The sequence below is a fragment of the Colobus angolensis genome, unplaced genomic scaffold, assembly GCF_000951035.1.
Source record: "Colobus angolensis palliatus isolate OR3802 unplaced genomic scaffold, Cang.pa_1.0 Scaffold8, whole genome shotgun sequence".
In the NCBI taxonomy this organism is placed as follows: Eukaryota; Metazoa; Chordata; class Mammalia; order Primates; family Cercopithecidae; genus Colobus; species Colobus angolensis.
In genome coordinates this window covers 16,259,383-16,270,043 of record NW_012121820.1, presented here as the reverse complement: position 1 = coordinate 16,270,043, position 10,661 = coordinate 16,259,383, and the positions used below count along the sequence as shown (strand labels likewise).

At 51.4% G+C, this 10,661-nt stretch overlaps 2 protein-coding genes and 1 pseudogene across 8 annotated transcripts in view; 2 read left to right on the top strand and 1 right to left on the bottom strand.

Annotated features, from left to right (window-relative positions):
• NNAT (neuronatin) overlaps positions 1-1,081 on the top strand; it is a 2,522-nt gene extending 1,441 nt beyond the window's left edge. For 3 of the 4 annotated variants that reach the window (XM_011929077.1, XM_011929076.1, XM_011929074.1), the window contains one exon: positions 57-1,081. In XM_011929077.1, coding sequence (XP_011784467.1) covers positions 57-149 — 93 coding nt within the window. In that variant the 3' untranslated portion in view covers positions 150-1,081. Of the gene's footprint in view, positions 1-30 lie in introns of all 4 variants that reach the window. The other variant, XM_011929075.1, reaches the window with a different exon arrangement.
• Positions 1-5,292, bottom strand: part of BLCAP (bladder cancer associated protein) — a 10,498-nt gene extending 5,206 nt beyond the window's left edge. The window contains exon 1 of one of the 4 annotated variants that reach the window (XM_011929068.1): positions 5,154-5,292. The gene's annotated coding sequence lies outside the window, so the exon portion shown is untranslated. Of the gene's footprint in view, positions 1-1,768; positions 1,951-4,935; positions 5,094-5,153 lie in introns of those variants that run through there. The other 3 variants (XM_011929071.1, XM_011929069.1, XM_011929072.1) reach the window with 3 other exon arrangements.
• Positions 5,293-7,470: 2,178 nt separating this feature from the next.
• Positions 7,471-7,950, top strand: LOC105502608 (annotated as a pseudogene).
• Positions 7,951-10,661: the final 2,711 nt, after the last annotated feature.

Below are 10,661 nucleotides of genomic sequence, written 5' to 3'. Positions count from 1 at the left end.
ACAGACATGCTGTGGGTGCTCTCCACTAAGGGTGGGTCCTGGGTTTCTCGCCGCAGGTGTTCAGGTACTCCCTGCAGAAGCTGGCGTACACGGTGTCGCGGACCGGGCGGCAGGTGTTGGGGGAGCGCAGGCAGCGAGCCCCCAACTGAGGCCCCAGCTCCCAGCCCTGGGCGGCCATATCATCAGGTGCTCCTGTGCATCTCAGCCAGCATGGGAGCCAGCGCCGCGCAGGAATGGGGGGTCCCCTGTGCTCCCTCGCCAGAGGAGCACTTGGCAAGGTCAGTGAGGGGCCAGTAGACCCCTGGAGAAGCAGTACCGACAATGACGAAGATACCAGATCCCTTCCCAACCCCTTTGCACCGGTCCCACCAAGGGGCAGGGTCGGGAGAGGAGGGGGGATAGGGGGAGCAGACCCCTGAGATTTGGGCATAGGCACCACATTTTGATCTGGACAAAGTTGGGACAGCGCCATCCCAGCCCCGAAGTCAGGGCCATGCCAGCAGGCCCCACCATGGAGATCCAAACACCACACCAGCCAGCAGAATGGACGTTCTGACATCGACAGCCGAAGCCCTGAATCTTGGTGCAGCACCAACCGCGTGCCTGTGTGGCGGGACTGGAGGGCACAGTTGAGGAAGGAGGGTGGTTAAGAAATACAGTGGGGCCCTCTCGCTGTCCCTTGCCTAGGGCACTTGCATTCCAGCCTCGCTGCATTTGCTCCCTCGATTCCCCTTTCCTCCTCACTGCCTCCCAAGCCCACCCTACTCCAAAATAATGTGTCACTTGATTTGGAACTATTCAAGCAGTAAAAGGAAATGAATCCCACCTTTACTAAAACACTTTCTCTGAATCCCCCTTGCCCCTCACTGATCTTGCTTTTCCCTGGTCTCACGCAGTTGTGGTCAATATTGTGGTAATCGCTAATTGTACTGATTGTTTAAGTGTGCATTAGTTGTGTCTCCCCAGCTAGATTGTAAGCTCCTGGAGGACAGGGACCACCTCTACAAAAAATAAAAAAAAGTACCTCCCCTGTCTCGCACAGTGTCCCAGGACCCTGCGGGGCAGTGGAGGCGCGCCAAAACTTTGTCTCTTGTGATTTCTTTAGCGGCATCAACACACACTTCTAAGACTCAGCTGATGTGCGCATTGTGGAACAGGCACTCTGCTTGGGGGAGGGAGGAAAAGGAGGGCCATCAAAATTGCAATAAGCTGGGCCCCTCACACACCCAACCTCATCTCAATGCTGTCCTGTGATAAAGGACCATTTCCCCCCTGCCCCAACGAGAAAGGCTGACATCTTCACTTGTGGTCCGGTAATAAGGGACCACTTCCCCCTCCCCAAAGGGATAGGTGCTTTACTTGTGGTCTTAGGAGAAGGGGCCAAAGCAAGTAATCACTTTGGGAAAGATGAGAGGAGGGGAAAAAGGTGGCAGTAGCCCTCCAAAGAGGTACTAGGGACCAAGGGGGTGATTTCAGAACACAAAGCCTTACTCCAGGTCTCCATCTAGGAGCCCCAAGGAAATGAGTACTGGGCAGGGTGGACATTGGCTTAGACAATGAGTATGGGATAAGAGGTGCAGTGCGGCACCTTCTCCACCCAGCTTAATGCCGCAGGCCCCATATCCACCAGGACCACTACAAGGACAATCTGCCTGGCCCTGCTACTCTGCAGGGTCTCCTGGCCCCACCTCACCCCAGAAACCTCTCTCCCCAATACTGGATTTCTGCTTTTCCCAGCACCAGCCTCCTTATTCTTAGGGATGCTTACCAGGTCCCTGGCCCTGGGCTCTCCCTTGCCATCATGTCAGGGTAGGCAGTGGGCTGGCTGCTCGGCCTCGGACTTGTCTTCCTCTCCCACTCCCCAGTGAGTCAGGGCTCTTTCTACACAGGGTCAGCTGACTGTCTCACCAAATGGCCCTGCCGCCTGTTCAGCCTTGTCTCCGGCTTTATATGTCCCTGTCACTACACACCTGTTGCTGGGTCAACACCAAGGGAGGGAGTTGGAGGGCCATAAATCTCTCTTCCTGCCACTTCTTCGAATCCCTTAGTCACAGCTGTCACAAATACTTCTGGAGCACAAAGTACCTTGCCCCCTTAAGCCTGACAATGTTTCCTTCCCCTAAGCAAGCCCCCCCAGTCACCAGCACCTCTAAAGGCATCTAAAACTTCATTCGGTATCAGAGAATTATAGGGGTGGGGAGGTGCAGATCCCAGTTCTGGTCTTAGCTTTGCCATCAATCAGCCTAGGGAACCTGGACATGTCACCTTATACCCTTCATCTTCAGTTTCCCTCTCTAAGAGGGCCTCTGAGATGCCAGTGAACCCTAACATGCTAGAAACTGTCGTCGCAGTGGCAATCAGGACTCGGAGAGGATGCGCAATCTGAGACTTCATCTTTCTTAGGCCGGGTGGCTATAGCTGCTACCATAGCCTGAAGGTGAGGCAGGTCTCCTCTCGCCCCAGTGTGACTCATCAGCAGGCAATGCCCACACCTCCTCCCTTCTGAACCCCTATCTTGGCAGGCCTCAAAACTGGGAGTTCCTGTGGTTTTCCACACTAAACCCACAGAATCATGAACATACCAACATGTGTTCTCAATGAAGGCTGACCCTCCCTTTGGAGCTTTTGAGGGGTATGCCCATAGCCCCACTGCCCTTGATGCTCTAACCTCAGCCCAAGTGACAAGGTAGATTTCAGGGAGGTGGACCAAAGCAGCATGGTAAGAGCTGGCTGCTCTGGACACAGCACCTCCTGTGCCCCCACTTAGAAGACAAGAGGCTGATGGTAGCCCCAGAGTTTTCCATATTATCTTGGCAAAGCCCTTTTCCTCCATCCATCCATCAGCAGGGCTGTGAGTGTGACAAAGTGAGATGACAGATTTCCAGGCAAGGGCTGCCCTGGTGGCCTGCACCTGCATGTGTGGGCTTCAGTGTGCAATGTCCACTCCCCATTTGCATCCTCCACCCACAAAACCTCATGTTCTGGCAGCAAACAACCCACCAGAGAAGACAATGCATTCACTTTCCATCCAGTGCAATGCCAAGCAATGCTTAGATGGTCCAAACACACCTTGTTTATAAAATTTTTTTCCACAAACTATATCATTAAACATTTTATTCTGATAGGAGCAATGGGAAGAATTGAAAATGCCTAGTGTTTTACTGCACAGCCCCTAGTCACAGTGCTGAATGTCCTCTTTGCCTAAACTGTCATTGCTCCCAGAAGACTTTGTCCCCACAAGGCCAAGGACAGAGCAGATCAGTTGGGAAGGAGTTGGGAATGGCTCTGTGGGACTCCAGCAACAGGTGAGAGACCCTTGAGATCAATGTTCCAGGATGTTAAGTTTCTTAGCCTAACCAGCTGAAGTCCAGAGGTGGCAGGTTTAGGTACCATGACTTTTAGGGGTGCAGGGTGCTATGTGACACTGTTACCTTTATCTGTGGAATATTTGAATTGTCAGTGACGGAAGGGATGTCTGCTGTCAGGGAAGGGCAGGGGCAAGTTCCTTGAGCTTGGGCAACAGATAACTGTTGGATCGGGGAGCAGGTCCACTGTGAGTCATTTACTAGATATCTATTTTGAAATGTGTATCTCCTCAGGAGCCAACACCCCAAAAGGAGATTCTGAATCTGCAGTTAACTCCCCCTCCCCGGCCCCCTCCTCCACCAGAGATTTAAACGTGTGCACTCATGCACATACACAAAACACTAGTCAAACAACAATCTCTTTTCCCCTGGTGACCTCTGACTTCCTCTATATGCCCCAGAGACATGTTGTTACCATCTTCCCTGGGAATGATCCTGTTTATCCTCCCCTCCCCCACTTGCCCTCCCACAGGGCCCATACCCCAGCAGGATCCAGATTCCTGAGCATTTCCAGAGCAGGAAGTCAGAGAGGCAGGCAACGCATGGTTCTTGGTATATCGCACAGGGACAGGCTTGAAATGGAATGCATGTGTTTCAAAGATAGGAGAACAACAACAAAAAAAGACAGCCTAACCCAGATTCCTCTTTGAAACAACATATTCCAGATTAAAGGTTAAACTGGTTTTGGCAGTAACTCTAACAAGACCAATTTCAGATATGGAATTGACCTGGTCACTGGAAACCGACCAGGCTTCCCGTGATCAAATCTTTTAACAGATTTGCTTGACATTAATTAGTCTCTGATTTAAAACAAACAAGCAAACAAGATCTAACACTTGGCATTAGCACTTAAGCTGGAACTTTTTTTTGGTCCCAGCTTTGGTGTTGCCGTCCAGAAGGCTGACGGGATGACTGGACCATGTCAGGCAGGGCAGAGAAGCCGTCCCCAACACACCAGTTCCCTGAAAGCGATAAAGACGATCCAAACCTATAAACAGAAAGGCTGTTTCTTTCCGAGGACAGACCCCAGTCTCCCAACATTTAGCGCTGAAATGGGACACGAAGACCTGGAAGGAAACTAAAGGAGATTTGAAAAGGGGAAGGAAAAAGCAACTGTCCCCCATCCCCCATGCTTCCTTTCCAGGACATTAGTGTGCCAGGCATTCCGTTCTTTCAGCTGCCCTTGAGGGCCACTCCCCACGTCTACAGAAGGAAAGGGAAGGGGTGTCCACCCTTGATGTAAAGTTGGAGGGAGTAAGAAGCGCCCGCGACTCTTAGCAGAGCGTCAGCCTATCACCCCAGACACCGAAACGGGGCCTCGAGCGGGAGACCCTCTCTCCCCTCACCCCCATGCCCCCCGCCCCGGCCAAAAAAAAGCAACTAAAGCAACTACACTGATGGGGACAGAGTGACAGGCCTCTCACAAGCTGGGCACCCTGCGTGGAACCCGGGGCCGCAGAGATGGTGGTCGCGCTCCCCAGCCCCGTGCCCCTGGCTCTGCCTGCCTCATCCTGCAAGGACACTGGCCTTGGACAAGGCCGGAGCGAGCACCCAGGAGTACTGTGACCACCCCCGGGCTGGAAAGGGACCCCCAAGGCCCAGGCTAGGTCCAATCACATCAATCACTTGAAGCCGGACAGGGGCGCCCTCCCTTCCCGGGGTATGCGGAAGGAAAACCCCAGTGACGGGGACCGGGCGACGCCTAAGGTGACCCAGAAGGGACAATATGGCGGCGCGGCCGCATGGAGGGCCTCTCATCCCGCCCCAAGCAGGTTGACGCCACGGTACCTGCAAGCCCTGCCATGGCGCCGCCGCCACTGTCGCCGTCTGCCGCAGCCTGCCTCCACCTCAGCTCGCCACGGACGCCGCAGGAAGCCGGGGAGACGCCCCCTTCGTCTTCTAGTGGAGCCGGCCGAGGACCCATCCTGGGGTCGGGCTACCTACCATAGACGCCTGATCACACGGCCCGAAGAGGGGAGCTCACCCTCGCCCCATCTCCCCTAAATATCAGCCACAGGCCACCTTTGACTCCTTTGTACGCACTTTTACAAAATTCTGGGAGCGCCGAGGTCCTCAGGCCCTAATAATTTTTATCAGGCGCAGTGTGGACAGCCCCGAAGCGCGGCCGGGTCCCCTTATGCATATGCAGCAGATTGTGATCTTTACTCCGTGAGCGCGGGGCGGGCTGGGTTGTGTTACTCTGGGTGAACCCGCTTAGTTCTTCTCCGCGCGGACGGTCTGGGGACTTGGGGAAAACCTTCTCGTGGCTCAAAGTCCACCTCCTTCCTAGCGTTTCATCATGCAGCCAGGGCTCAGGAGCTGAAAGATGCGGGCTCAGAACTTGGGACTGCCTTGGGTCAGGCCCAGGCTCCCCCACTTGCCCGGTACCTTGGGCGAGGGAGCTCCTCCCCCGCCCCGACCCGGCTTCTGATGAAATGCCCACCTTGCGGCTTTTATGGGGCTTGAATGAGTTCGTGTAGTCATTTATTAGCTAATTAAGCGTATTCCTTGGGCGCTTACTGTACCCAGGCTCAGTGCTAAGGGCAAGTAGAGTGGGTGTCCTGAGTCCGTTCCTGACCTCAAGGCGCTGCCAGTCTGATGGCGGGTAGGCGGGGAGACAGTCATATAGTCACTGTATATTAGTGACTTGAATCAATACATAATTACACGTCATGGGAAGTGCTGTGAGAAGAATTAGAGAGTGTTAGGAGAAATTAATGGAGTCGTAATGTAGGGAGAGGGTGGAACCTCCTTGGGAAGATGGCATTTAGGTTGAGAAACCAAGGACAATTAGGGCAAGAGTGAGAGGGGAAGATGGCATTTAGGTTGAGAAACCAAGGACGATTAGGGCAAGAGTGAGAGGGGAAATGTTCTAGACAGAAAGAACATTTGTCCCAGACGTGGAGCTGGGAAGGGGCAGGGTTAGGGTGAGGTGAGCACCAAAGAAGACAGGTCAGCTGCATACTGTATTTGGCTTTTCTCTTGAGAGTCAGGGGAAGCCATTTTCATCAGGAAAAGGATAGCAAATTTGGATTTCTGAAAGGCCACCCAGGCCGCATGGCTTGGAAAGCACTCAGGAGTGGGTGTAGGCAGACCAGTTAGGAGGTGGTTGCAGCTTTCCAGACAAAAGCTAATGCTGACTCAGACAGGGTGGTGGCTTGGGGAGGTGAAGGAAAGGATGGAAGACTGGACGTGGGTGGATGTGGAGGCATTGGCAATAACTCCTCACTGGGTTTTAGCCTTGAGTAAATGAAAGGGTAAAAGAGTCCTTGACCAAGACAATGAAGCCTGAAAGAGGAATAGACTGAGGGGGAAGATCCCGTTCGGCTTTGAGAAGTTAGGTTTGAAATGCCTGGGCAACATGCAGGCAGAGAGGGTGAGTAGGCAGGTTTATGTGACACAGGAGCTCCGAATGGAGTCTGGGGCTGGAAATACATATTTGGGGGCCATCAACACAAAGGTCATAGTGCTGGGTTAGAACTCAAGGGAAAGAAGGTGGAGAGAAAAGTGGGCAGAAGAGGAGGATCCAGGAAAGGAGACTGAGAAGCAGTGGCCAGTAGGGTAGAAAGAGGACCAAGTGAGTATGGGTCCTAGAGAGGAGGTTTCAGGAAGGAGGGAGTGCTCAGTGGGGCTGATGCTGTAGAGGACAGAAATGGAGCCGTAGGGGTTTGGGAATAAAGGTTGGTGGACTCTTATCTTTTCTATTGCAAGTTAAACACACAACTATATCAATTGGCTTTAAAAAGTAGTCTGCCACTCAGTGCCTAGGCAGTGTCATCAAGGACCGAGGTTCATTTTATCTTCTGTCCTTGTGCTGGTTTCACGCTCATGGTCACAAGATGGCTATCCAGTTCCTGGGGTCACATCCAAAGCAAGGAGATGTCCGTTTATCCTCTAGCTGAGACTCCAACAGGCCTGAATGTGGCCTTCCACCATCCTGCTGCTTACAGGCTAAAGGATCAATGCATCCATGGCAGCCACACCCAGTATCCAACACTGAATGACAAAAGGAGTCTTGAAGTGGAAGCCCTTGTTCAGAAAAAGAGAAAGCTGGCTTTGCGGATGCCGCTGGGATCCCCATACTATTAGCCATGTCCACCATGTTATGTTCGACATCACTGTCAACGGCGAGCCCTTGGGCCGCTTCTCCTTCAAGCTGTTTGCAGACGAAATTCCAAAGACAGCAGAAAACTTACATGCTCTGAGCACTGGAAAGAAAGGATTTGGTTATAAGGCTTCCTGCTGTCACAGAATTATTCCGGGGTTCATATGTCAGGGTGGTGACTTCACATGCCATAATGGCACTGGTGGCAAGTCCATCTACGGGGAGAAATTTGATGATGAGAACTTCATCCTAAAGCGTACAGGTCCTGGCCTCTTGTCCATGGCAAATGCTGGACCCAACACAAACGGTTCCCAGTTTATCATCTGCACTGCCAAGACTGAGTGGTTGGATGGCAAGCATGTGGTCTTTGGCAAGGTGAAAGAAGGCATGAAGATTATGGAGGCCATGGAGCACTTTGGGTCCAGGAATGGCAAGACCAGCAAGAAGATCACCATTGCTGACTGTGGACAACTCCAATAAGTTTGACTTGTGTTTTATCTTCACCACCAGACCATTCCTTCTGTAGCTCAGGAGAGCACCCCCCACCCTATTTGCTCTCAGTATCCTAGAATCTTAGTGCTCTCACTGCAGTTCTCTTTGGGTTTCATGTTTTCCTTGTTCCCTTCCATGCCTAGGTGGATTGCAGAGTTTTTGGTTATGAAATAAAAACTAAATAACAACAAAGAGAGCTGAATGTTGAGAGGCTATGGAGCAACAAATTCTTGCACGGTGCTGACGGCAGAGGAAATTGGTACAGCTACTTTGGAAAACTGATAGTATCTACAAAATCTAAACATACACCTATGCTGTGATCTAGGATTTCCACTCCTAGGTATATACCTGAGAGAAATGAGTGCCTATGTCTACATGGAGACTTGTGCAAGAATGTTCATAGCAGGCTTATTCATAGCTCAAATTGGAAATGGTTCAATGTCCATCACCAGAGAATGAATAAATTGTGACATGTTCATGCAATGGAATACTGTGTTTTATGTATAAAAGAGCAAACTACTGTTACATGTAATAACACCAATTAATCTCACATATAGTATGTGGACTAAAAGAAGCCAGATACAAAACAGTACATGCCATATTAATCCATTCGTGTAAAGCTCAACTAATCTATAGGGTTAGAAATCAAAATGGCAGTTACCTGGGTGAGGTCACGAGTAGGGATGGGAAAGGAGCAAGAGGAGCTTTTCTGGTGTGCTGGAAGGATTATATCTTCTTCTGGCTGGTGATTACATAAGTGAAAATTCAAGTAAAAATTCACCATAAGACTAGGGGAGGCGGAAGCTGCAGTGAGCCGAGATCGTGCCACTGCTCTCCAGCCTAGGCGACAGAATGAGACCCTGTCTTGCGGGGAGAATGGGGGGGTGCAGGGAAGAAAGAAAAAAGACTGGGGGCTTTATGTACTTTATGTATGTTATAACTCAAGAAAAATAGAAGAAAGGGGCCAGGAGTGGTGGCTCACTCCTGTAATCCCAGCACTTTAGGAAGCCAAGGCAGGGGGATCATGAGGTCAGGAGTTTGAGACCAGCCTGGCCAACATGGTGAAACCCCATCTCTACTAAAAATATTAAAAATAGCTGGGTGTGGTGGCACGTGCCTGTAATCCCAGCTACCTGGGAGGATGAGAATCGCTTGAACCTGGGAGGCGGAGGTTGCAGTGAGCCGAGATCGCACCACTGCACTCCAGCCTGGGCAACAGAGCGAGATTCCATCTCAAAAACGAAAACAAGAAAACTAGAAGAAAGGAAGGGGTGCTGCCATCCCATGGAATGTGGCATGCTGCTAAACAAGGATCAGGTCTGTTTTGCAGGGACACCACCTTCCAGTAACTTCAGGCTGAGTGTTAGTGTGTACAAGGCCTCAGAGGCCAACCCTTTCTCCCTGGGGCTCAGAAAACTGGGGAAGCTGAGGCAGGGTTTCTAATGCATATGGAATTTGCTCCTGCTCAGCTGAACCCTTTCCCCTCTACCCTCAAGATTGCTCCACCTTCCCAGCTCAGTTCCAGGCTGTGGAAACACCACCAATACCGGCTCTGACTTGAGGGACCTGGAAGGTCATTCTGCCCTAAAATTTTGCTGAGCCGAACTCAACTTCTACCAAGACTTCCCCAACTTGCTCCCACCCACCAGACACCTGGAGTCACCCATGACTCCTGCTCCCTCTTGCTCCATACACCTCAACTGTTGCCTGTTGCACCTGAATTTTCTTTAGGCCTTTTCTGTCCTCACTGCCACCAAAGTTTGGTCCAGGCCACCATCCCTTCTCCCCTGAACCCTGCAGCAACCTCCTCACTGGTCTCTCTGCTGCCTGTCTCACCCAGAACCTTCATCTTCCACCCAGGATGAATTTTTTTTTTTTTTTTTTGAGATGAAGTCTTATTCTGTTGCCCAGGCTGGAGTGCAGTGGTGCAATCTCAGCTCACTGTGACCTCTGCCTCCCAGGTTCAAGTGATCCTCCCGCCTCAGCCTCCCCAAGTAGCTGGGAGTTCAGGTGCGCACCACCATGCCCAGCTAATTTTTGTATTTTTAGTAGAGATGGGTTTCACCATGTTGGCCAGGCTGGTCTCAAACTCCTAACCTCAGGTGATCTGCCTGCCTGGCCTCCCCAAGTGTTGGGATTACAGGAATGAGCCACCATGCCTGGCCCAGGATGATCTTTCTAAAATGACCATGTCACTCTTCTTGAGGGGGTGTCCCCTCTCCCCTGTCCTCATCTGTCGAGATCTTCCCCAGTCTTTAAAGGCCCAGATCAAATGCCACCTCCTCCATGAAGCCTTTGCATTCATTCATCAAATATTTTTTGGTTACCTAAAATGTGCCAGGCACTGTGCTAGGCATGGAAGATAGAAAAGAGGATAAGAGCTGGGCACAGTGGCTCATGCCTATAATCCCAACACTTGGGAGGCCGAGGCAGGTGAATCACTTGAGCTCAGGAGTTTGAGACCAGCCTGGGCAAGATGGTGAAATCTTGTCTCTATAAAAAATAAAAATAAAAAATTAGCTGGGTGTGGTGGTGTGCACTTGTGGTCCTAGCTACTTGGAAGGCTGAGGTGGGGGGATCGCTTGAGTCCAGGAAGTTGAGGCTGCAAGTGAGCCTTGATCATGCTACTGCACTCTAACCTGGGTGACAGAGCAAGACCCTATCTCTCTCTCTCTCTCTCTCTCTCTCTCTCTCTCTCT